This window comes from Arvicanthis niloticus, chromosome 26 (genome assembly GCF_011762505.2).
Source record: "Arvicanthis niloticus isolate mArvNil1 chromosome 26, mArvNil1.pat.X, whole genome shotgun sequence".
Lineage (NCBI taxonomy): Eukaryota > Metazoa > Chordata > Mammalia > Rodentia > Muridae > Arvicanthis > Arvicanthis niloticus.
In genome coordinates, this window is record NC_133434.1 from 13690664 (window position 1) to 13714347 (window position 23684).

Genomic DNA, 23684 nt, shown 5'->3' on the forward strand with positions numbered 1-23684 from the left:
CCCTGGGTTCCATCTCACGATGCCTGTGGTAGGAGAGAACCACTTCCCCTCAAGATGCCATCTGACCTCTACACACCTGCTGTGGCTGGCACAGAGAGAGAGAGAGAGAGAGAGAGAGAGAGAGAGAGAGAGAGAGAGAATAGAAAAAAAGATACAAATATCCTATCACCTGTGAAGAAACAGACATGTCAAACACTGAATGCTAAGTGACCAGATTAACGCCACATTTTATGTCTCGAGATTGACAAAAATTAGGATATCTGATAATGGCAATACTGATTAGGATGGGGAGTGACAGATCAATCACATCGTGCTGGCCAGTGATTGGACGAGAGTGACCCTGTGAAAAATGATTAGCAGCGTGCAGTGCTGACAGTTTGTAACCCAAGCAGTGGCTTCAGTGCCATGCTCACTCTTGGCCATTGCCTCCAGGCTGCAGTGTGAGACCAGCCAAGGGCCTAGCCATATTTCTTTAAAAAGGAAACCAAGCAGAAGAGTGCTTCATTCACAGTAAGTGTTGCTTGGTGGTTGTGTTTTCTGGTGTCCAGGGACGGATGTTTCTACTAATGGCAATATAAACGGTTCCTTTTGAGACCAGGTGTTCTAAATTGTTAAAAAACGTCTCAACTGTTGCGTGTGGCCTTGTCAGTATGCATGCAAGTGTTTATAACTGTAGCATGTAGAGTTAGCCATGCTGTGTTCAAGACACCAGATTCCAATCAACAAGAGAATGGGTCAGTACACAATAATTTGCCTTCACGATGAAATGCCACATATTTATTTATTTATTTATTTATTTATTTATTTATTTATTGGTTTTTCGAGACAGGGTTTCTCTGTGTAGCCCTGGCTGTCCTGAAACTCACTCTGTAAACCAGGCTGGCCTCGAACTCAGAAATCCACCTGCCTCTGCCTCCCAAGTGCTGGGATTAAAGGCGTGCGCCACCACTGCCCGGTGAAATACCACGTATTCCATGAATTACCGTTTCTGTGTAATAGTATAGATAAATCTTCAGAACAATTAAGACAAATGGGGGGTGTGAATATTATAAATCTTTTTTTAAAAAAGCTATATTAGGGGTTGGGGAGAAGGCTCAGTCAGTAAGGCATTTACCTCTCAAGGGTGAGGATTCAAGTTTGATCCCGGAACTTATGTGGAATGGCACCTAACTTCAGTCTCATCATTGAGAAGGTGGAGAGTTAGGAGGATGGCTGGAATTTGCCTGCCAGCCAGCCAGCCTCCTTGAATCAGAATCAGTCAGCTCCAGGCTCAGTGAGAGATTAAAAAAAAAAAAAGATAAAAGTACAGAGTGGTTGAGGAAGACATCTGAAGTTGACCTTGTGGCTCCACTTGCAAGAGCATGCACCTGCTCAGACACCCAAACACATATGCGCATGCGTCTGTTCAGACACCCAAACACTTACATATTGCGCATGCGGCTGCTCAGACATCCAAACACTTACATATGCGCAGAATCACACTAAGCAATATTAAGGGCTATCTGGGTCAAGCACAGTTTTAAGAAGAGCAAGGTGCATGTTCACACAGAGGGAGATTATTTGACACCTACAGGACTCTGCCTGGAAATGGTTCTGGATGAAGCTCTGCTGCCCCCTGGTGTCTGGCTGGTGAATGGCAGTAGGGTCGCTTAGAATGCGCGTGAGCCGGGCCATTCTAGACGGGTTCAGGCTGCAAACCAGGCTTGATCCTACATGGAAAGGATTAAGCAACTTTGGGTGCTCCTGATTTGCGTTTTTCTCCCTTCTCACTCTGTACTAATCTGACTCTGAGAGTGACAAGTGTAACCCCACTAATACATGTCCTTGGGTAGAGCCAAATTGACCCTATTGTTGGCTCTGCCCGTGTGTCCAATCAGGAGTCCCTCACCTCATCACCAGGAATCGATGAGATCCAAGTAGAGCACCCAGTGATGTCCGCGGAAGGAGAGACTGGGGGATTGATGCTCAGAAACCTCTGTCCAGATTACCTTTATGCAATTATCATCTTTAAGAGATTGGGGGGGGGGGGGCTCTAGGGGAAGCTGAGAAAACAAGAAACAACAGGAAGGACACTTAAGGTCATATATGGGTTTGCTATAGCGTTTGGGGAACAGAAAGTGTCCACCCACCGCCAGATAGAAACACACCCTAGGGGCTGGAGAGATGGCTCAGAGCTTAAGAATGCTTACTGCTCTTCCAGAGGACTCCAGCTCTCAACCGCCTGTAACTTCAGCTCCAGGAGATCTGTTGACCTGGTCTTCTAACCTCCATGGACACCCCGGCACACATGCATACATAGACACACATTCATACATAAAATACAAACATATCTTAAAAAGACTTCCCGGTGGGCTGTTGACTGTGGGAGCTGGACCCAAGGCCCCACATCTTAATGAAGCAGAGGTGGCCCAGAAGGAGGACACTGGTGAGGCATCTCCAAAGCCCTTGGGAAGTCAAGGTTTCTGCCCAGAAGCCCCATGCAAATGAGTTCCTGAGCCATCGTCTGACCTGGGCCCTGCCCCTCCCTCTATGAAGGGCATTTACTGTCAGCAAGCTTCTGGTTCCAGGCCTGCAGTGTGGACCTAACACCGTGCCTGTTAAGTGTTCTGACTCACCTGGGTTGACAGAATTGACCACGCAGAGCTCTGAGAGTCTGATGAGACCCTGATGAGGGTGGCATCGGTCCTGGTGATTTGAAGTGGCCTCAGGTCACACAAGCTCCCAACCCAGTACAGCTGAGGCTGGGATGAGCCCCCTGTCAGGGTGACGGCTTAAGGAGGAAGGTTTTCTGTCCCTGGAGTAATGTCTTCCTTCTCCCCCCTCCCACCCTCAGACACCATGGAGACTGTGCTGATGCTCTTCAGCTTGCTGGCCCCTGTGGTCCTGGCTAGTGGTAAGCATCCTTTAGGGCCTTGCTGTGCCAAGCTGGGAGACATGGCCCTTTTTGGTAGAAGTTCTGGCCCTGTTAGACATTCGGGTCAAGAGATATTAGGCAGCTTTAGGCATCTGGTCAGGGGCTCTTATTGTCAGCAGAGGAAAGACATCCTAGTTCAGGTGTCCCCTGCATTCCCTCCCCCCCCCCCCCCCGTCCCCTGCTCCTCACAAGGGTTCAGCTATCCTGTGTTAATCTCTCCAGGTCCCTGGGCTCCTGTGGAATTGTAGGCTAGACTGTAATTAACCCATCCTGACTTTATATGGGAGTCATGAGTCTTCCCTGCCCCTTGGTCTCAGTTTCCCCGTTTGTCACTAGATGATCATAGACCTGGCCTTTTGGAGTAAATGAAAGGCATGATGTGAGCCCGGGACCTCAAAAGCTCTGAGTCATACCTGCCCTAGGCGAGGACCCTAAGCCCAGCAAGCCTGTCTTCTATAATCTCCAGAATCTCTACCCAGTGAGCCCCCTTCACAAGGACCCTTGTGTGGGGATTGGAGGTTATGGGGCGGGTGAGAAGTCACAGGAAGCATGGCTGTCTTTCTCTTGACCATGTTGTGTCTTTCCCAGCAGCTGAGAAGGAGAAAGAAAAGGACCCTTTCTATTATGGTGAGTGAGCTCGGTAGCCCCGGGGTGTGGCCCCATCTGGGAGGGACAGGCATGTTCTCCTGACCCTGCCCTTCTCCACTCTCACCTCTGGTCCCTTTGCAGACTACCAGACCCTGAGGATTGGGGGATTGGTGTTTGCTGTGGTCCTCTTCTCCGTTGGGATACTTCTTATCCTAAGTAAGTCTGTCCCTTTTCTCTATGGAAAAACCTAGCTATTTTGTCTGTGGGAAAGGAGATACCTCTCCACGGTATCTCCAGGATCAGTACAGGGTTGGGCATATAATAGGTGCTCAGTAAAACAAGGAAGGTGAGCCCAGAGGATGTGAGAACAGACACAGCTAAAAGCAGGCTGCATCCATGGGGGAGAGGTTTGGCTATCGCGGGACTCAGAGCCTGTTCTCGCCATGCCCCTAAGAATGTGTCCCTCCCTATATGTTCCCCCTACATGAGCTGTGGTGTTGAGTGTACTTTCGATTATGATAGGAAAGGGTAAAGTTCATCATAGTGGGAAGGCATAGTGGAGTAGCTTGGTCCATAGTACCAGACGTATGTGGCTTGTTCACATTAGGACGGACCAGGAAGCAGAAAGCTCAGGATATAACCAAAAGTGGTTACTACCTCCAAGACCTGCCCCAACAACCCACTTTGGTTAGTTCTGCCCCACCTCCCAAAGATTCTCCCTCTCACAAACAGCACCTACTGAGGATCAGGTATCCAGACTCAACTTGCTGCTGCCGGGGGGGGGGGGGGGGGGGGGGGGCGTTCCATTTGCCGTGTCAACCATAGCACCTGGCCTCAGTTGACCCAGGGGTGCTTCTGGTAACTGTGTAGGTGTCCTGTGTCTGGCAGTGCCTTTGTCCTGTACAGACGCACAATAGGTCTTGCGTGTCCAGGCCTGGAGCCTGAGCTTGAACTGACGCTGGCTGGGATCGTGACCTTGGATGGTTTCTTTGTGTTTCAGGTCGCAGGTGCAAGTGCAGCTTCAATCAGAAACCCAGGTAAGGGTGCTGGGGCTGTCAGACAGGGAGAGGCCGGTGGAGTGAACCCCGTGGGTGTTCTTTTGTCTCAGAAAGAGACAGTGGGGAGCTGGGGATTTCCCAGTGATTTAGGAACAAAGCAGAGGTCACAATGTGGAGTGGCAGTGGAGTGGCAGCGTCAGATGTAAATGCCTGGGTAGGAATGTGCTGGAACCTTGTGTGGAGGCCCTGGAGACAGCAAGGCTTGCTAGGAGAGAAGTAGAGCAGATGGAGACTCTGAGGTGCAGGGCAGAGACATCAGGCCTGTTTCTCAACTTCTCCTGAGGCTCTGTGCATTGTGTAGATGCCTGGCCTCCTTTCAACACCAGATAAGTTATACCTCATTCATTAAAACAGCCATGGTGGTCATGGACCTTAGAAGCCAGAGTCAATGGCAGGCACACCCAAACCCCACCTCGGGGCAGACACTGAAGGGTACCCATAATTCTCAGCTTCTGTCCAGATCTGTCTGACTTCTCCAGTCACCTTATGTGTCCCATGGTAGAGTATTTGAATCCTTCAGGGGACTTTGAAGGGAATGGGGTCCTGGGCTCTGCTTCAGCAAAGAGAATGAGAGATACTCTGTTTGTCCTGGACATCGGTGACAATGTGTCTCTGTTTGTCATAGGGCTCCAGGTGACGAAGAGGCCCAGGCAGAGAACCTCATCACCACAAACGGTAACTGCTGTGAAAGGTGCCGGGAGAGGGTCTTCCCATGGTCTTAGGGGTGGGGAGGGACTGGACTGGGTGCCATGAGCTGCTTTGGGGTTTAGCAGGCTTGCCTCTGAGGTGCCAGGAAAGGGTTCTCATTCTCAGTATGTGATGTTAGCACTTCATCCACACCAGACAGGTGATAGTCACTGTATGCAGGGCACCCGCTTCCTGCCGGGGAGAGCCCATCTTTCCACGTGTGTTAAGCCCCATGAGGTAGCTGTCGTCACCTAAGTTCTTATAACCAGCGAACGTCAAGGATTGGCACCACATCTTGGTGACTCCAAATCCTAGTATCAGCCGTAAATGAGGGGTCAGCATGGAGCATGGTGAGGGCCTCACACTGCATCAATCTGCCTTCTCTTCCAGCTGCGGAGCCCCAGAAGGCAGAGAACTGAAGTGCGGCCTCCAGCATGAAGGTAGATGCTCTGTGTTCAGTTTCCCGCTGCCTCACCACGGTCTTCAATGAGTCTGGGCAGGGGCATCATGCTGACTTCTTCATGGCACTCAATTTTTCTTATCAGTCTATTCTTATGTGTCTCTCAGAGGCGGGGAGGAACAGTGGACCGCTCAGTCGCAGACACTGAAGTCTTTATCCAAACACAGCAAACACAGGAAATCAGGGCTTCCAACCAGCCTTGGGGTCAGGCTCATATGGTACTGTCCCAGCTACCACAAATACACACCACACACACCCCATACACATATACACCACACATACACACAAACACACACACACCATACACACCACATACACACCATACACTATACACACACACCATACACATATATACCACACACACACACACAAACACACACAACACACACACTGCTCCCCATACACACACACACACACACAACACACACATGCTCCCCATACACACACACATCATACACACACACATAAACACACACACCACACGCACCATACACATACACACAAACACACACCACACACACACTGTAGACACCCAAACTATACACACACACACCACACACACATTATACACATCACACACACACACCATACACACACAAACCGTATACACACACACATCACACACACACCATACACACACCACACACATACCATACACTATACACACACACCATACACATATACACCACACATACACACAAACACACACATACCATACACACCACATACACACCATACACTATACACACACACCATACACATATATACCACACACACACACACAAACACACACATGCTCCCCATACACACACACACACATCATACACACACACATAAACACACACACCACACGCACCATACACATACACACAAACACACACCACACACACACTGTAGACACCCAAACTATACACACACACACCACACACACATTATACACATCACACACACACCATACACACACATCATACACACACATAAACACCACACACACACACCACACACACCATACACACACACAAACACACACACCACACACACACTGTACACACACAAACTATACACACATACACCACACACACATTATACACATCACACACACACCATACACACACAAACCGTATACACACACACATCACACACACCATACACACACAAACCGTATACACACACACATCACACACACATATTATACACACCACACACACATCATACTCATACCACCACACACACACCACACCACACACACACACACACCATACACACACCACACATACTATACACACACACCACACACACATTATACACACCACACACACATCATACTCATACTGCTACACACACACCATACCACACACACACCAAACATACATACCACACACACACCACACCAAACACACACCCCCACACACCATACACACACACCATATACTATACACACACATCATACACACACATACACACCATACACACCACACACACACACACACACACACCACATACCACACACACACACACACACACACACACACACACACACACACACACTCCTCTATCTGCCTTTCCTGCCTCTCGGCCTTGTCTGTCCTTCACTGGCTTGGAGGTTTCAAGGGCATGCTATAGGTGGGATTTACAGGCAAAGGGACTATGCTGAGAAGATGGAGAGAGGATGAGGTATGGGTACCAGAGAGGATCTGAGGTTATCATGTGACTTCTCTGCCTCCACAGCCTCCAGAAGCCAAGGCCAGCTACCCAATGCTTCAGAGGTTGATGTCGAGGCTTGAGAAAACAGGCTACTTCATACCAGACCTTTCCCTAGGAGAAGCCAAGAACGAGTGTTCCCTTTGCCTCTCCCTGCCCCCACAACCCCAGTCCTGTAATAATGAGGCAACACTCTCAGCCCTTCCTCTCACTACAGCCGGGCTCTGCCCCCTTTCTGTGCCGTGTCTGTGCTGTGTCTGTGTGTGTCTGCTGACTGTGGTTGTTCATAGATTTCCTTGTTTCTGTGAACTGTGTACTTCCTCTCCCATGCTGCCATCGGCAACTCGGGACCTCCATCTCCTCTTGCTCTCTGGAGTCTGCTCTGTCCCTGTGGAGGCCTAGTCCCATCTCTCTGGATTCAGGCTTGAGGGAGAGTTAGTTGTACCCAGGGCAGGAGTCACCATCGGTCCTGGGGCTGAAAAAGTTTGCACCATCTTTATTGCTGTTCTTTGTGGACTCTCAGAAGAAACTTGCTCCAGATTCCACCAGTTTAGAAGGTCTGTTTGCAGCCAGGGATTCAGATTGCCTTCCTGCAGGCTCTACCCTCTAGGGTTTCTTTTCCTTTTAGGGTGCCCACTGCAGAGTCCCAGTCTGCCCCACCCTTTATGGAACACCCAGGAATTCTTGCCTCTGGGGAATGACCTCCTCACTCACCTTCTGAGCAATAATCCCGTAGGCTCTGGAGCCCTCCTGCCTTCATCCAACTTCCCTGCTTTTGAGACTTCAATCTGTAGCCCAATTCATTTGACTCTAGAGGTCACCTTCCTTCTCTAAAGCTGGTCTCTGGCAGGAGATAGCCAAGGGGACAGGCAGCAGAAAGGGTCGGGGTGGCTCTGTCTCTGCCTTGTGGCGTGTTTGCAATTTCTTATCCCTGCCTGTCAGGGGTCAGAGTGGAGAGAGATGGAAGGGTGCAGGGGCAACGGGGCTGCGGGTCAGAGAACCACAGGGTATGCACAGCCTGGATGCAAATGCCGGAAGTCAAAGGTCATCAGAGTGGAAACTCACACCAGAGCCTGCCCCACCTGCCCATTGTGTTCCCTTGGAAACTAACCAAGCCACACTGTGTACTGGGACTGCTGATCTCTGTCTTGTGATCTATCTATCCTCTGACAACAGAAAAATAAATAAATAAATACAGCATTGTTTCCTAGTGGCTCTGAGTGGCTTTTCTTCTGAGAGTCTGAGTGTTTGTAGAGCCCTGGGGAACTTAAAGGACCAGAGAGCCTGTCCCCAGTCAGAGGGAGGAAGTCAGGACTGAAGGATGCTAGGGAGGTGCCAGGCAGGTTAGGCCTCTTTCATGAGGAGCTTCTAGAGCCCAGCTTTGAACCTCTCCTCTCCATCACTCTCCTTTCTCTCCTTCCTTTGACCCCCCCCCCCCCCTTTTTAAAAACAGGTCCTTCGTTTCAGGCTCTTCGCACAGAGTAGAAAAGAGACACAGGTTAGTGATGGTGACAGTAATGGAGACAGTCCCATCGAGGATGGTTTCTTAAGTGCTGTTGGCCAAATAAACACAGCTGCAGGCAGGTTCCTTTTGAGGGTAGCAGCCCACCCCTGTGCACAGCCCAGTCGCCAGCCTTCTGTGCATCTTGGGTGAGACACAGCTCCTAGGAATCGAGGAATAAGCCTTATTCTAACCAGAATTTCTGAGAATGCCCAAAATTTCTTCTCAATAGAGTCTCAATAGAACCTCAGTAGCCACTGTGAGGTTTCTGAGTTGCTTCCAGCCACGGAGCTGAACCACGCAGGCCTGCGGGAGCAGGAGGACTCCATCCCCTTGCTAGCTATCCCAAGACCTGCTTGCTGTATTTCCCTCTTACCTCTATACTTGGCGTGTCTTGCTTCTTGGGCTCTGAAAAAAAAAATGGGAGTCTTAAGCAGGGAGCAAGTTTAGTATTGTTAAGCCAGGGATGGCAGGGGTTAAAATATCTCTGGTCACATGGGGACTTGTTAATGAAGCAGATGAACTCTGTTCAAGGCACACTCATGCATCAGGGGGTTCATGCTTTGAAGGTGACAGAGACACCGAGAGGCCTCGGACACACAAAGGATTGTGGGTACTGTGCCAGCCATTACTAAAACCAAAGCATTGAACTCTAAAGTAGTCCAGTGAGAAGCTCTGACTTTCCTCCGTCACACTAATGCACTGCCTAAGGCTTTGCAAGGTATCTAGAAGCACCCACTTAGTTTGCTGGATAACCCGACTTTATTCAGAGATCACAGGATAGTCTTGTTTTACAGATTCTCTCTGATACCTCTCAAGGCTGGTCCAGGCCACAGCAGCTGCAGGGAAATTGGGGTGGATCCAGACAGTGTTTCCAGGGCTATGTGTGCACCACACAGCTGGTGTCTGGAAAGCGCTGTCAGGTAAAGGGTGGGTGGGTGGGTGAGGGCAACTCATGGCTCCTGAAATCTTGTCTGCTCCGTTCCCTTTTAGGATGTGACCTAGCTAGCGTGAACCCCAGTCTGTGTGCTGAGGGAGTTCCTATGAGCGGCCAGCAGTGTAGAAACCAGACCCAGAGATGGAAACCGTGAGCATCAAACCATACAGAAAGACGTCTACCAAGTTGTTGCCAGATGCAGGGCGTGGGGGGTCTCGTGAGCCCACCTCCCATACTCATATCAACGCTGCAAGGTCACGAGGGTGGGCAGTGCCAGCCACTCGCTCAGCCTCTGATACCTGATGGCTTCTTTTCGTTTCTGGTTTGTTTAGTTTTTGTTTTTCCTTTGAGACAGGGTCTTAAATAGCCCACGCTAGCCTCAGACTCAAGAGCAAACAACAAACAAACATACAGCCCAGGATGGCCTTAACGATCCTGACTCTATCTCCTTAGTTGGGGTTACAGATGTGCACAGCCACAACTGGTTTTAGGGGCGCTGATGTTCGCGCATGCTCTGTGAGGTCTTTGCTGACTGAGGCACAGCCCCAGTCCCTGCCATTTGGCTTAATGTGGTAACTTTACTTGATTGGCTGGGAAAGCTACTGTACTATAAAGGGACAGTGAGTCGCTTGTTCTCAGTGACCTTGAGGGCTCTTCATTTTTGACAGCCGGAACTCTCTGTGTCACATGAGTTTGACCTCCACAGATGTTCAAACCTCTTTGAAAGCCGCTCAGGCTCCTTCTTAGCGTCACTAATCTGTCTCCGCATCCCCGAACGCTGTGAGCCTCAGCCTCTCAGGTGTTCTGTTTGTTCGGTTTTTTGTTGTTGTTGTTTTTTTTGTTTTGTTTTTTTTTTCCTTACGGGTTGTAGATCAGAACTGGCCAGGCTGTTCTTGGAAGAGGAACAGAGGCAGAGAGCAAAACTGAACTCTAGCAGAAGTGGGAAGGGGATGCCAGGCTGAAGCACATCCCAAGGTCAAGGGGCTCTGCCCCGCTCTGGGAGGCAGGGTTCCGCCTTCCCGAGGATGGAGGGCTGGCAGGTGAGGAGAATTCTCCAGCTCAGTCTGGTTCTCACCTTGTCCCTGGCTGCTCTGCACCCGCCTCCCCCAGAGCCCGGGGAGAGCAAGAAAGGTCAGGTGTGTTTGCCCAAGCCAGGGGGAGGAGCTTTGAAAATACCTGTCTTCAGGCCATAAAGAGGAGGGAATGGCCACCTATTGCCATTTGTGTGATTCATTGCTGTCACCCCTAAGCTCCTGGCTGGCAGAATCAACCAGTTTAAGCCAACCACCTGCTGATTTTTTGGAGCCAGCCCCAGCTCCATGGCCTTGAGCAACAAGAGATCTCCTGCCAAGAGGTGATGCTGTCTTTAATGTCCTGAAGGATATTGGACAGAATGAGTGGATCTTTCTGAAGCAGCCCCTGCCTCAGAGCCTGGGCCCTTCTCTCCAACTGTGTGACCTTCGTTAGCTCCTACCTCTTGTCACTTTTCTTCTTGCAGTATGAAGTCCTTGGGGTGGGTTAGGTCTCTTGCTAGCTGTGTGACTCTGAGAAAGCCACCAAAGCCAGAGTCTCCTCTACTGTACATTGTGCTGTATGGTGTATATCCTATATTATATATATATATATATATATATATATATATATATATATATATATATATATACCATTCAAGTAATATACTATTACTTCCCTGAGTTATAGTGATATAACAGACATAAGAACACACTGACATTTCTGTAGGAAGACATCACTTCATTGATGCTAGCATCACTGGTTATTCAGGGACTGCCTCCTCATTGATAGCAAGGGTCCCCACCCCTTGGATCTGGACTCCAGTCCTGACTTAGACACATATTACCCATAGTCCCCACTCTGTGAAATAGTGGTACCACAGCCTGCCTGCCTGTGATGTCAGGATCACCAAAGCAGGTCCTTGGAACTCTCCAGCACCATGAAACTGGTGGAGTCATTGCCAGGTGGGGAGAGCCAGACCCAGCCTCAGTGACTGGCTGTACAGTGAGTGGATGTGGTAGTCTGTGCATGGGAAAAGTGTGGTTTGTTCCCTGAGGTTCTCCAAAGGCAGGGGCCACGAGGAGCCGCTAGAAACACCTCAGCTCCAGGTCAAGGCCAGGAGTGAGTTCTGAGAAAATCAAGAAGGCATTTCTCTCCAGGGCGTTCTCTGTGTAGGAGGCTGGACTAATGGCCCTGTCCTTGCCATAACATGGTGACCTTGACTCTCAGAGGACATTGCCCTTTGGCAACTCTCAGGAACCCTGTGCCCCACTGCTTGGGCCATCTTGAAGCCAGCACTGAAGGACTGGATCCTATGGGGCCCACCTCCTCCAAGCTCTTACCTTATAAGACCCCAGTGGCCTGACGCTTGTGGTCACAGCAGGAGACAGGGCTGGCATTCCTCAGGGTTTGGGACCTCAAGCAGACACAGATGGAGACTACGAGGAGCAGCCACGTTCCCTGCTCAGCATCCTTGGGGACCATATCTTGGAGAATGGGCCTGAGCTCGAAGTCAGGGCTTTCTCAGGGCTTTAGGTTCCTTCAAGCTACGAATCAACAGGAAGGAAATGATGTTGGGGCCTGAAGTTCGATGTTCTGGATTCTGACTGGAAACCTCACAGAGCCCTGGGCTGCTGGGCTGGAGAGTCCTGTTGTGGGAAGGCTGGTGGTGAGGACTTCTACTCCAGTGCTCCCTGTGGGAATCAGGGGGACAAGGATCAGCTGGATGCCTCAACCTGTGACCTCACTACCCACCAGTGCAATGGGGACTGTCCACATAGCTGCCCTGAGTCTTAAGACAAACCTGTTGAAGGACATGGGAGAATGAGGCACAGTTGCTGAGGTCCCTGTCTCTGTGGGCATGACCAGGTTGAAAGGGGGGATACTCCCCACAAGCTCCCAAAGACTGCTTTGGTCTCTGGGTCTTAGAGGACACAGGTAGATACCCCTCTGGGGCTCTACTCTGGAGAAACCCAACTGAGAAGGAAAACTGGAGACGCTTGGCCTATCCCATTCTTTTGAAAAATCAGGAGGGTACTATTTTCATGGCTACAGGGCCTTGGTACTACAGGGAAGACTCCAAGAAGTAGAATGGAGGCTGAGAAACTGATGGGAAGAGCATGCTGCTTGGCGTTTCTCCTAGGGATGAGTGGACGCTTGGGGCCAGTGGTGGTGATGTCTGGTGGGGATCCAGCTGGAGCACTGGGGCAGGAGGCAACTGTCAGGGACCCTTCAGTAGAAGTCAAGGGGGCTCCTGAGCTATGTAAAGGGATGGGGTGAGCAAATTTATCTCCTGAGGACCCAGCCCAGCTTAAAGTAGAGAGTATTACTACCATTGTTAGAACCTTCTTTGGGCAAGCAATTCTTCTAATGACTTCCTCCTGCGTCAAGCCTCTGAGGTAGGTGTCACCATGCACTGTAGCTGGGCTCACTGGGTCAGAAGGCAAGGTCAGTTTACAGAAAGATTTATACTGGTGTGGTCTGGCCTTAAGGGGCTGTGCACACAGACATGGGAGGAGACACTTCTTCGGTTGCTCTCAGGAGAGTGGGAGATAGGGTTCCTTTTCAGGGCAGTACGGTGTCTCAGAGAGGACTCCTTGTCCCCAGCACTAGTTAAAACCTGCTGATGGTCTTGACTGGCTGGGATATGGCATAGAAGTTGTCTGAGGATGAACCTAGAGTAAGGTGAGCCAGGCAAGACCTCAGCGACATTCAGCTTTCAGGACTGAGAAGCGGGTATGTGGGTAGGTATGGGAATGAGTGTGTGCCTGGATGCGGAGTGTTTGCGTGTGTGTGCATGGGTGTGGCGCTATGGGGTGTTCGAGGAGTCTGAAGGCAAGGGTTCTAAGTGCTTACTGCCTCTCTAGAGCATACTCGGACTTGCTGCATGCAGATTGGAGATAAGGTGGCCTTAGGCAAGCTCAGGGGCTGAGTCACTGGCAGATTCCTGACACTTCTGTGGGCTGGGGTAGTGTGGACATTTAGAAGGGTACCTAGCCTACTCTCTAAGTGAGGCCTGAGGACAGAGGAAGCATTCTGGAGGCTGAGTACTGGAAACCCATCTTTGCTAAGATCCTGAGGCAGGAGTGATCCCTGGAAGGACAGAGAGCCACTAAGGGGACAGTATGGTTGGAATGGACAGAAAAGTTGGGGACAGGGTTGGAGAGAATGAGATTAAGAAGGAACACAAAAAAGAGAGCCAGCAAGAGGGCAAGTAAAGGCACTTGCCACAAAGCCTGACAACCTGAGTTCAATCTCTGGGTCCTACAAATTGTCTTCTGGTCTCTGGACATGCGCATGGCCCATGTAGGCTCTCATACACACAATGAATAAGTAAATAAGTAAACATGAAAAGAAAATTTACAAAGAGACCGGGGCTTAGAGTCAGAATTCAGAGGATCTTGGGCAGGCAAGCAAATGGTTTTACAAGTGATGGGCTGGGTGGGGGTACAGGGTGTCTATTGGTAAATGGGATATCTCCTTTCACAGTCCTAGAGTTGGGAAGGAGGGATTTGTAGTGGGCTTGTGCAGAGATGGGAGCCCTGCTGAGGACTACAGAGACCACTGATAGTGCCTGAACTTCCCCAGTGCCTGGCTTGGGGAATTTCCACTCAGGGCTCCAGGCTACTTGAAGGTTAGGATTTCCACTTGGAACACGTGACATGGTCACTGGGTGGAGTTGCCCTTCACCTCACAAGTGGCTGGGCTTGGGGGCGGGGGGGTTGTTGCCAGCTCAGAGCCCTAAGACAGACCTCAGCCTAAACATAGAACCCAGCTAAGAGGTTAGGCCAACATTTCTGAGTGCCTCCATCTCCCTGGAGCTGTCATTAGTCTCCCTCTTATGGTGCTGTTGTGAGGGACAAGGAGGCTAGTTGTCAGGGTGACCAGACCCAGCCTTACCCATGCTCTGCCAGTATCCCTGTGTTATGGCCACACCAGGATGATCTTGAGAGCCTAGAGGAAGCCCTGTAGTCCAGTCTTAGTCAGCCAACAGAGACTTCTTATAGTAGCCTGGGCTTGTCATGGTATCCAGGGCACAAAGACTCTGGGAGGCACTGAGTGACTGTCCTGTTAGTCCTCCTTGTGCCATCCTGGCTTGGGGACCAGAAGATCTTCTGCCTTTCATCTGCTCCCCTGACAGAAAGCTCGGCCCTTCTCAGAGGACCTCATTATGTGCCGGAACTCTTGCTGGGACCCGTAGGTGCATCCAGGCAGGTGTGACATCATAAATGACACATGTCCCTAGGGTTAGTTGGGGAGGGAGGACAGGCCACCATGGGAGCATCCTCAAACCAGCCATGGCTCCAGCCACTGCCCATCTCTGGCCAGCTAGCAGAATGGTTCAGGAGGCTAGTCAGCTGCCTCAGGTCCAAGACCAGCTAAGACTAAGTCCCCAATGCATCTGGAGCAGTTTCATGCCTGGTATCAGAGGCAAGAGATATCAGGGTGGGGCCCACTGGGTGGCGAGATGAAAAATCAGGCTGGGGACCCACACCTGCCTCTCAGCATCTCCTCCAGCTGCCATCCAGAAGCCCAAGGAAGTGGGGAGGGGTGGCTCTGGTCCTGCCAGCTTGTACACTGTCCAGTGCCCTTCTGGGAACCCTCTTAGAGAACACGGTGCAGACCAGCAGTTGCAACAGCAAGGTCCCTGTGGAGAAAGAAGAGGATGTTACAGTTTACTTTGCTGTTCAGAGTGTCCCTTCTGTCAGTGCCTGTGGAGGTCAGAGACTCTTCCCCTAACTCTCACGTGGGTCCCTCTCTCCAACCAGCCCAGGCAGGCAGGTTCAGGGTAAGAGTTCCCTCACCAGCTCCTCCTACTGCCTCATTCTTCCTGTCCCAGCTCAGATCATCCAGTGAGAAAGGAGGAAGTGTCATTGTTACCATCTAGGCCCCAGGCAAGGTCAGGCACTCCCTGCCTGGCTCCTGTGTACCTCAGACACCTCCAGCAGCTCCTGCCATGGACAGGTGGTACCTGGGTGAGTCTCCCATGCTTGACCCTCCCTACTCTGTCAACTTGGATTCAGGGGACCCACCCATCACTTTCAAATATCCCTACTGACTCCCTACAATTGTGAGAGAAACAGAGACGGGAGAGACAGACTGCCCTAATAAGGACACCTCAGTACTGAGTCCTGGGCTTGCTGCGATGCACAGGGCACCTCTGAGCAAGCCAGAGGCTGGGGAAATCTACTCTTTCTCAGCCTCCTCATTCAGCCATGTGCCCATGCATCAGAGTCACATCTTAGTCCCCATACTTTCCGGCTGTCTGCTCTCCAGCAGGTTTTGCCACTTGTCAGCGCCTCAGATGAGACCGGGTGATGCTAATTTTGTTTTTTCCTACTGAACCATGTGACAGTGGAGTGCCTATAACAGAAAACTAGTTGTCAACCTGCTTTTCCCATGGCTTTGCCTACCTGCCTACCTTTCTGCCTGCCAATCAATGCATCCATCCATCCATCCATCCATCCATCCATCCATCCATCCGTCTGTCTAACCTCTTGTCTGTCTGTCTGTCTGTCTGTCTGTCTGCCATATATCTTTCTAACTTGTTGCCTATTTTCATCTCTTGTTCTAGAAAGAACTCATAGGGGCTTATAAAGCTAGTCACCAAGGTAACATGACAAGGGGTAGGGGTACTGCTGACTTCTGGGAAGCATTGCAACAGATTCGGCAGCCATCATGGGATCTGGACCTTCCAGCTCTGCTCTCCCCTTTCTGTGTTTCAGGCTTCGTCTTTCCTTGCTCTCAGTTTTTTGGGTCTCTGGTGGGCTATGGCACAAGCCCCTCTAGGTATGGTTGGGGGTAGCCAATGTTCAGCCTTAGTATCTTCATCTGTCAAATGGAACTACTGGAGATTAAATGGGGACCATGAGTGCTGAGAGCCTGGCGTGTGGGTCCAGATTCTCACAGGGCGGGCCTGCTGTCTGTCTGTGTGGATGTGTCTTGCTGGGCTCTGGAAGCTCGGGAGAGCTTCGTGAGTGCTCTTAAGCTGTACAGCCAGGGCTGCTCTCTCCTCGTACCACTTAGCAGGGAGTGGCTGGCTTTCCGATGGCACCAGCAAACGAAAGGCTAATGCCTGTCACTTTTCAAGCAATGCAGAAGCAATGGTACCCGCTGTCCTAGGCCATATTCTGAAATGCCTATCTCAGTCCCCACAACTTCCCAGAGTCCTGTGCCCTGCCCACTGTGTAGATGAAGAAGACAGACATGGAGAGGTAAACAAATCGGCGATGGAGAGGTAAGCAAATGGCAAAGATCAAAATGTCTAGGCAAGTGGTGAGTGCCAGTGTCCTGCCATTGGTTGAGGGGCACTCACAGATAAAGCCCTTCCCCTCAGAAGGACTGACTGTACCAGGGGAGCAGATATCTATCTATCTATCTATCTATCTATCTATCTATCTATCTATCACCTATCCATTCATAAATCTATTATAGATACAGCTATCCTCTATATAGCTTGTATGTATACATGCATATATGTATATATATGCCTGTATGTATGTATGTATGTATGTATGTATGTATGTATGTATATATGTATGAATCTATCTATCTATCTATCTATCTATCTTTCTATCTATCTAGCATTATCTATCTTGGTATCATCTCTCCATCAATCTATCATTTATATAGATGGTATGCATGCAGGTATGTATGTATACATGCATGTATCTATTATCTATTTATCTGCTATTTATGTATCTATCACCTGTGTTATCTAATTTATGTATCTATCACCTGTGTTATCTATTTATGTATCATCTGCTAATGTTGGACATTAGCTTCTTGGAGGCCAAGTCTCCCATCTGGAAAGAAGACTGTGGTACTTACAGAACCCATACCATAGTTACCATGGGGACAGTTACAGTGGAGTAGGGGACACCCTGGGAGGTATGGCCAAAGCATTTGAGCCCCGAATCTGAAAGGGCAGCCGTTAGTCTCGCTTTCAACTCTCACTGGATGTGTGACTTTGGCTCCTAGCTTCTCTGTACCTCAGAAAGCTCATGTCAAGTGAGGAGCTAAAGCAAAAGGGAGAGAACATCTACGAAATGCTTTGTGAGCCGTGAGAGCAAGCCTGAGCCCCTTCCTGAAAGCCTCGCAATTGTATGGTGACAGCCACAAGAGGGAATGTTTGGGCATCGGGGTAGAACATGAGTCAGAGATGAGGGAGCATTTCAGACTGAGGTGTGAGTGGTTAACTGCGGCCTCAGGACCAGGACAAATAAAACAAGTCAGGACAGGCTGTCAGAGACAACAGTGCCATGGAGGCTGACCCTGCTTTGGACCCAAGGCTCACAAGACTGAGTAAGAGGGGAGGCAGGCCAGGCTCCTTAGGAACACCTCAGGGAGACATGAGTGCCCCGTGAGAATGTAAGCTGTCACAGTGCTATCCATAGGGGCTTGCAGGAAGCTCTGAATGGTAAGGTACTTGGAAGTCTCCGACCCGACCTAGTACCCCATGTATGCCATTCAGAAGGAATGCATCTTGAAACTTTCACTTCCTCATCCCACTGCCCAGCTGCGGCTTCCCTAGCTGATGGAAGAATACTGTTGCTGCCCATCCTGGCCCTGCTGTCTGGAAATTTCCTCTGGGAGGGGCTGAAGACCTCAGCCAGCTCCTCCCTGCCTCTGGCTCCCCCCACACCTCCCCTTGCCTGGCTCAGCAAGAGCCCCTCTGGGGACACTCAGCCTTTCTTGTGACTAGGGTAAATATTACCTGACACTGTTAATATTTAATGCCCCCCACCTCTGCCCTGGCCACCCCACGGCAGACACTGTCCCCGTAGCCCTGTAGTAGAGGCCAGAGGAAGACCGTGGAGAAGCCCTGATGGCTGGGGAAATGACAGAACTGTCAGCTGACAATGGTGAGACTGGCAGGACTCTGCCTGGGACTGGCTCTGGTGGGCAACTGAACCCTCTTTCCCTCTCCTGTTCCTTGGGATTTCCAGCTAGTGACTCTCTAAAAAAAAAAAAAAATAGCATTCAGAAGAGACCCCCAACTCCACCCCCACAGAAAAAGAGCAGAATAGCAGAAGTTGGAGCATCGGAAGTGTGTGTGTGTGTGTGTGTGTGTGTGTGTGTGTGTGTGTGTGTGTGTGTATACACTTGACTTTGTTCTAAAGATAGATAGGATCTTGTCCTGGATTGGCCTGGTACGCATATAGTCCAGAATAACCTAAAATTCTCTGCATTCTTCCTGCCTCAGCCTTCCACACCCTGCCCAGTGTGACTTTCTTGTCTTGGATGGAGAACTAAGATTACAAAGTGGTCAGGGGCTGCCGGAATTGGGGGAGGAGCAGCCCTTCTAGCCAGCCCTTCCCAGCAGGCTTAGTGCCACAAGAAAAGCCCAGAGTTTTGGGATCCACAGACTCAAGGCTGAAGTCCAAGAGGACCCCTGTTGGTCCATCTATCTTGAGTTTTCTGACCTAGAGTGCTGGTGGGGGAGAGGCTCATCAAACGGTTTCTTAAAGAGAAGTGGGGTCCTGTCTTGGATCTGGCTGAGACTGACACTAGCTCCCCATGTGACCTTGAATATGACAGAAGCTTGGGAAGACTTTCTGCATGGATGCAGAGCCTGGGTCCCTATGGCTTCTCCTTAGATTTTGACCTTCCTGAACCACCCATACCCGAGGTTCACCAGGCACTGACCCTCTGTGGCTACTGGAGGCAGCTGGACTCACCAGACCTTGTGGCTGGCTGATCACTACAGGGGCACAGTTCAAAGTCGCCTGGGAATTGTTAACTTGCTCGTCACTTTAGAAAGGGCCTCGGACAAGAGGGTCTCCAGCAGGGCAGCAAAGAGTGCAGCTGGCATGGAGAGGGTGTCATGGGGTGGGGTGACTGCAGCTTTGCTGACCAGTGTGTCACCAGCTATCCAAGGGTAAGTGCTCCGAGCTCAGGCTGGCAGCTTGCTTCCTTCAGGATGAAGGGAGCCAGCCACAGGAGGCAGGGCCAGGGTCATGCTTGGTCTGGAAAAGTCTTCTTCCTCTATGTCACTTGAGAGGGAGCCTAGCACTTAGACTAGTAGTGATGCCTTGCCTGGGTTCAAATCCCAGCTCAGCCTTTTACTTGCTGTGTGGCTGTGGGATGACTTACTTACCCTCTCTGTGCCCCGGACTCTTGTGGATGAGAGGGAAATAACAACCCTGCCTCACAGGTTGTATATGAGCTGTTGCTTGGATCATTTTTGGCCCAGAATGCACAGACACTGAATGCTCCTCCCTCTTGTTAAATTTGCCCAGAGGACAGTGGCATACCAGAGTAGAATCTAGTCAAGCTCGGATTCTGCCTTCCACTGCCACTGTGTCCTTATGAAGACTCGAGTGGGCTTTTGATTCCTTCTCCTGTTTCTTGAACATAGAGCCTCTACTTTGCTTATTGATTTATTTCACAGATATTGCTTCTCCTCAAGGAAGTGGAATCAGTAGAGGCCACTGAGGGGCCTCCTGGAAGTTGGCTTTTTGACCTGTCCTTATAATACAGAGCTGGGAGCTGGGGAGGACCACACCCTCCTGAGACTGTGAGGTCCCCTCAGACAGTGCAGGCCTCTCCTTCAGATGCCCTGTGTCTGATCCCAGGATGCCCTGGGTCTGGTCCCAGGATGCCCATGTGATAACTTTAGGGCATTCCCCACAGGTCGCCTCGTCCCTGGGCCACTCTTACCCAGCCCTCCCTTGCCCTTCTGGGCCCTTGAGGGCATCGTGAGAAGTCTGCAGTTCCCACTACTCTAGGGTTGTGATTTCTTGCTCATCCTACCCCTGGCTCTCTTCTCAGGTGGCAGTGCCAAGATGACAGAGGACCCCTTCGAGTATGGTAAGCCAGTGCCCCCCCACCTACTCCATCAGTTGGTTTCCAGCCCTGGGTCCCTGCTATCTGCCCTTAACACCTTGGGGCTGCTGGTGGGTGGACTCTGGGAGGTCTGTGAGGGGCCATGCCTGAACCACTGTGCATGTCTCTTCTCTCCCAAGACTATGAAACCATCCGCAAAGGAGGCCTGATCTTCGCGGGCCTGGCCTTTGTCGTGGGGCTCCTCATCCTCCTCAGTAAGTGGAGATAGGTGGAACATTTCTCCAAGTCATACAGTAAGGACACTTGCCGGGTCCCCACCCACACTCCAGCCTGAGGAGGAATTCAGGAGGAGCAGAGGACAGTGGGCTACCGCCTCCTTCAGTGTGCCCCCTGGTGGCCTTAGGAGGGAAGCTGAGAGGGGAGTCTGGTTGAGAAACTGTGGGGCGGAGGCTGCCAGGGGAGCTGGCACCGCGTCCTAAGCCACCCTATCCCTTGTGAAGTCTCAGCACACTGAGGGACACCACCTCTCCCCCCACTGCCAGCCTTTGAGATGGACAATGAGACTCGCAGGGAGAGACTTGTGGCAGCTCCCACAGCGTAGCTGACATCCACGCCTCCACATTGCTGCAAACTAGCAGAGATGGGAGCCAGGCCCTAGGGCCTATCGCTGACTTATCCTACCTCGAGGGGAGACTCCATTTTTTCTCTGTAAAATGGGGACAATCCCCCCAGTCTATAAAATTGGGGTTAGCATCTTAGGATAGCCGCAGGGGTGAGGGGGTGCTTTAGGAAGGTTCTGAGGTAGCCATGAAGAGTTCTGAAGGGGTGGGGGGTGGGGGGCAGGAATGGCCTTACCTGTCCTTGGGCCCTGGTAGGCACAACAGAAGATGCTTAATAGATGTTTGTTGCCTTGTTTTGTTGAAATCAAAAGTAAATACCAGAATCGCAATCAGAAAGACACTTGGTGAGGCAAAGAGGTTTCTGATTTCTGGAATTCCCACAATCTCTGGCTCCTGCCACTCTACTTGAAAGCTAGGCTCTTGGGAGAACTGCTGTGTGTGTGTGTGTGTGTGTGTGTGTGTGTGTGTGTGTGTGTGTGTGTGTGAGTGTGTGTGTGTGAGTGTGAGTGTGTGTGTGTGAGTGTGTGTGTGTGAGTGTGTGTGTGAGTGTGTGTGTGTGTGTGAGTGTGTGAGTGTGTGTGTGAGTGTGAGTGTGTGTGTGTGTGAGTGTGTGTGTGAGTGTGTGTGTGTGAGTGTGTGTGTGTGAGTGTGAGTGTGTGTGTGTGAGTGTGAGTGTGTGTGTGTGAGTGTGTGTGTGAGTGTGTGTGTGTGTGAGTGTGTGAGTGTGTGTGTGAGTGTGTGTGTGAGTGTGTGTGTGAGTGTGAGTGTGTGTGTGAGTGTGTGTGTGTGTGAGTGTGTGTGTGAGTGTGTGTGTGTGTGTGAGTGTGTGTGTGTGTGTGTGTGTGTGTGTGTGTGTGTGTGAGTGTGTGTGTGTGTGTGTGTGTTTGGAAATTATGAGCTTAGTCAAAGATCTGAACTTTAGATGTGACCTGTCGTCCTCCGCATAAATACTGAGCAGCTGCCCGTTGTGTTGTGGCATTATGAACTCTGGTCCCAATGGCCACTTTCCACATGTCCCCAGTCCAGCACAGATCTGGTGCAGTGACTATTTGATGATTGACTAACTGCTTAGTGGTCCAGCCTTATCTAAACAGAGAAAACTGGACCCCGAGCCCCACACTGTGACAATGCTGGGGGTGGGGGAGGGAAGCCTGGCAGAACTGGTTCTTCCAGGGTCTCCTTGAGGAAAAAAAAAAAAAACCTGGCAACAAACTTTACTGTCTCTTTTCAAGGCAAAAGATTCCGCTGTGGGGGCAGTAAGAAGCACAGGTGAGTGCTGTCCGGGAACAGACAAGGTGGGTGGGGCAGAGAGGAAGTCGGATACTTTCCCCAATGGGGAGGAGGGGGGTCCTCCATCTGGGGGAGCACGGACACACCCTCCCTCTGCCTTCATCTTCTTTATTCTTACTCTCCCCAGGCAGGTCAATGAGGATGAACTGTGAGAGAAGGTATGTGTCCTTCAAGGGTCATGAGGGCTTGGGTAGAGCATGCTCATGAATAAGAGAGAACAAGCTCAAAGAAATTTGAGGGTTCAGATGGACTGTTCCCATTAATGTTTTAAAGCGAGCACTAGGTGTCTAAAGTGGGGTGTGTGAAGTAGGAATACTGTGTGTGTGTGTGGGGGGGGTGTCCTTGAGAATAAGAGGGACCGGAACAGAACCAGAAGCTGCAGAAACCTCCCTCCCAACTCAAACCTAGCCTTTGTCTTTGCAGAGCTGGCAGCGCCCACCAGTGCATGGGCACCAGTGATGGCCATCTTCCCCAGCTGCACACCACAGACCCCACCACAGTCAGCACTGGCTGAAGGAAGTGCCAGGCGTACTTGGTCCCCCGTCATGGTCATCCCCTCATGCCTCTAAGATCCTTAACTTCCCCTCTCCCCTCCCCAACTTCTCTAACACCCCACTTCCTACTCCAAGTTGGGGTACATGTGCACCTCGTCTCCCTGGTTTTCAATGAATCGCTCTACGAGCATCTGCCAATGAAACCGGGCTCACTGTGGTCGTCTGTGGGAACTTATCACTCACCCCTGAAAACAGTTCCCTGGGGACAGAGACCTCTGCCTGACTTCTGGGCACCCTGACGAACTCTGAAGGTGTCGGGATGAAAGTGACTGGGAAGGCTGGGTCCTGTTGGCTACTGCTGCAGAAACCTCAGAGCTTCCACGGGGGAACTTGCTTCTCCAGTGCTCTGGCCAACCACGTGGTAGCTGACTGTGGCCACATTTGTGGGCTCTCTGGTTTCCCTAGGTACACTACTGTCAGGGGTAGGTGGTTTGAAAGGCATCTGTGGGGCCTCAGGTCATGCTCCCAGCCCATCCTTGGGTCAGTGGGGTCCAGGGAACTCCAGCTGGACCCACCCCTGCTCATCCATTTGGATGATGGCTTGCTTTGTCCCTGGGTCAGGAGTGAAGGTGAG

At 50.8% G+C, this 23684-nt stretch overlaps 2 protein-coding genes and 1 long non-coding RNA gene across 7 annotated transcripts in view; 2 read left to right on the forward strand and 1 right to left on the reverse strand.

The window, feature by feature from the left end:
- Fxyd6 (FXYD domain containing ion transport regulator 6) overlaps window positions 1-8618 on the forward strand; it is a 26100-nt gene extending 17482 nt beyond the window's left edge. For 2 of the 4 annotated variants that reach the window (XM_076924978.1, XM_076924979.1), the window contains 7 exons: window positions 2834-2893; window positions 3506-3541; window positions 3644-3718; window positions 4503-4539; window positions 5186-5235; window positions 5638-5687; window positions 7436-8618. In XM_076924978.1, coding sequence (XP_076781093.1) covers window positions 2839-2893; window positions 3506-3541; window positions 3644-3718; window positions 4503-4539; window positions 5186-5235; window positions 5638-5666 — 282 coding nt within the window. In that variant the 5' untranslated portion in view covers window positions 2834-2838 and the 3' untranslated portion in view covers window positions 5667-5687; window positions 7436-8618. Of the gene's footprint in view, window positions 1-2833; window positions 2894-3502; window positions 3542-3643; window positions 3719-4502; window positions 4540-5185; window positions 5236-5637; window positions 5688-7435 lie in introns of all 4 variants that reach the window. The other 2 variants (XM_076924977.1, XM_076924976.1) reach the window with 1 other exon arrangement.
- LOC143439122 (uncharacterized) lies at window positions 8529-15603 on the reverse strand. The gene is made up of 4 exons (XR_013107523.1): window positions 14758-15603; window positions 12201-12551; window positions 9286-9317; window positions 8529-9072 (listed from the first exon to the last, which is right to left on the reverse strand). It is a non-coding gene; the product is annotated as an uncharacterized LOC143439122 (long non-coding RNA).
- Window positions 15604-15678: 75 nt separating this feature from the next.
- Fxyd2 (FXYD domain containing ion transport regulator 2) lies at window positions 15679-23253 on the forward strand. Of its 2 annotated transcripts, none has more exons than XM_076924981.1 (6): window positions 15679-15833; window positions 20632-20670; window positions 20826-20900; window positions 22499-22535; window positions 22684-22714; window positions 22980-23253. In XM_076924981.1, exons 1-5 carry the CDS (start codon window positions 15815-15817, stop codon window positions 22706-22708), a joined length of 195 nt encoding a protein of 64 aa, XP_076781096.1. In that variant the 5' UTR covers window positions 15679-15814; the 3' UTR covers window positions 22709-22714; window positions 22980-23253. The 2 variants fall into 2 exon arrangements, with proteins under 2 accessions (XP_076781096.1, XP_076781095.1); XM_076924980.1 differs by lacking the exon at window positions 15679-15833 and adding an exon at window positions 17431-18722.
- The last annotated feature ends 431 nt before the right edge of the window (window positions 23254-23684 follow it).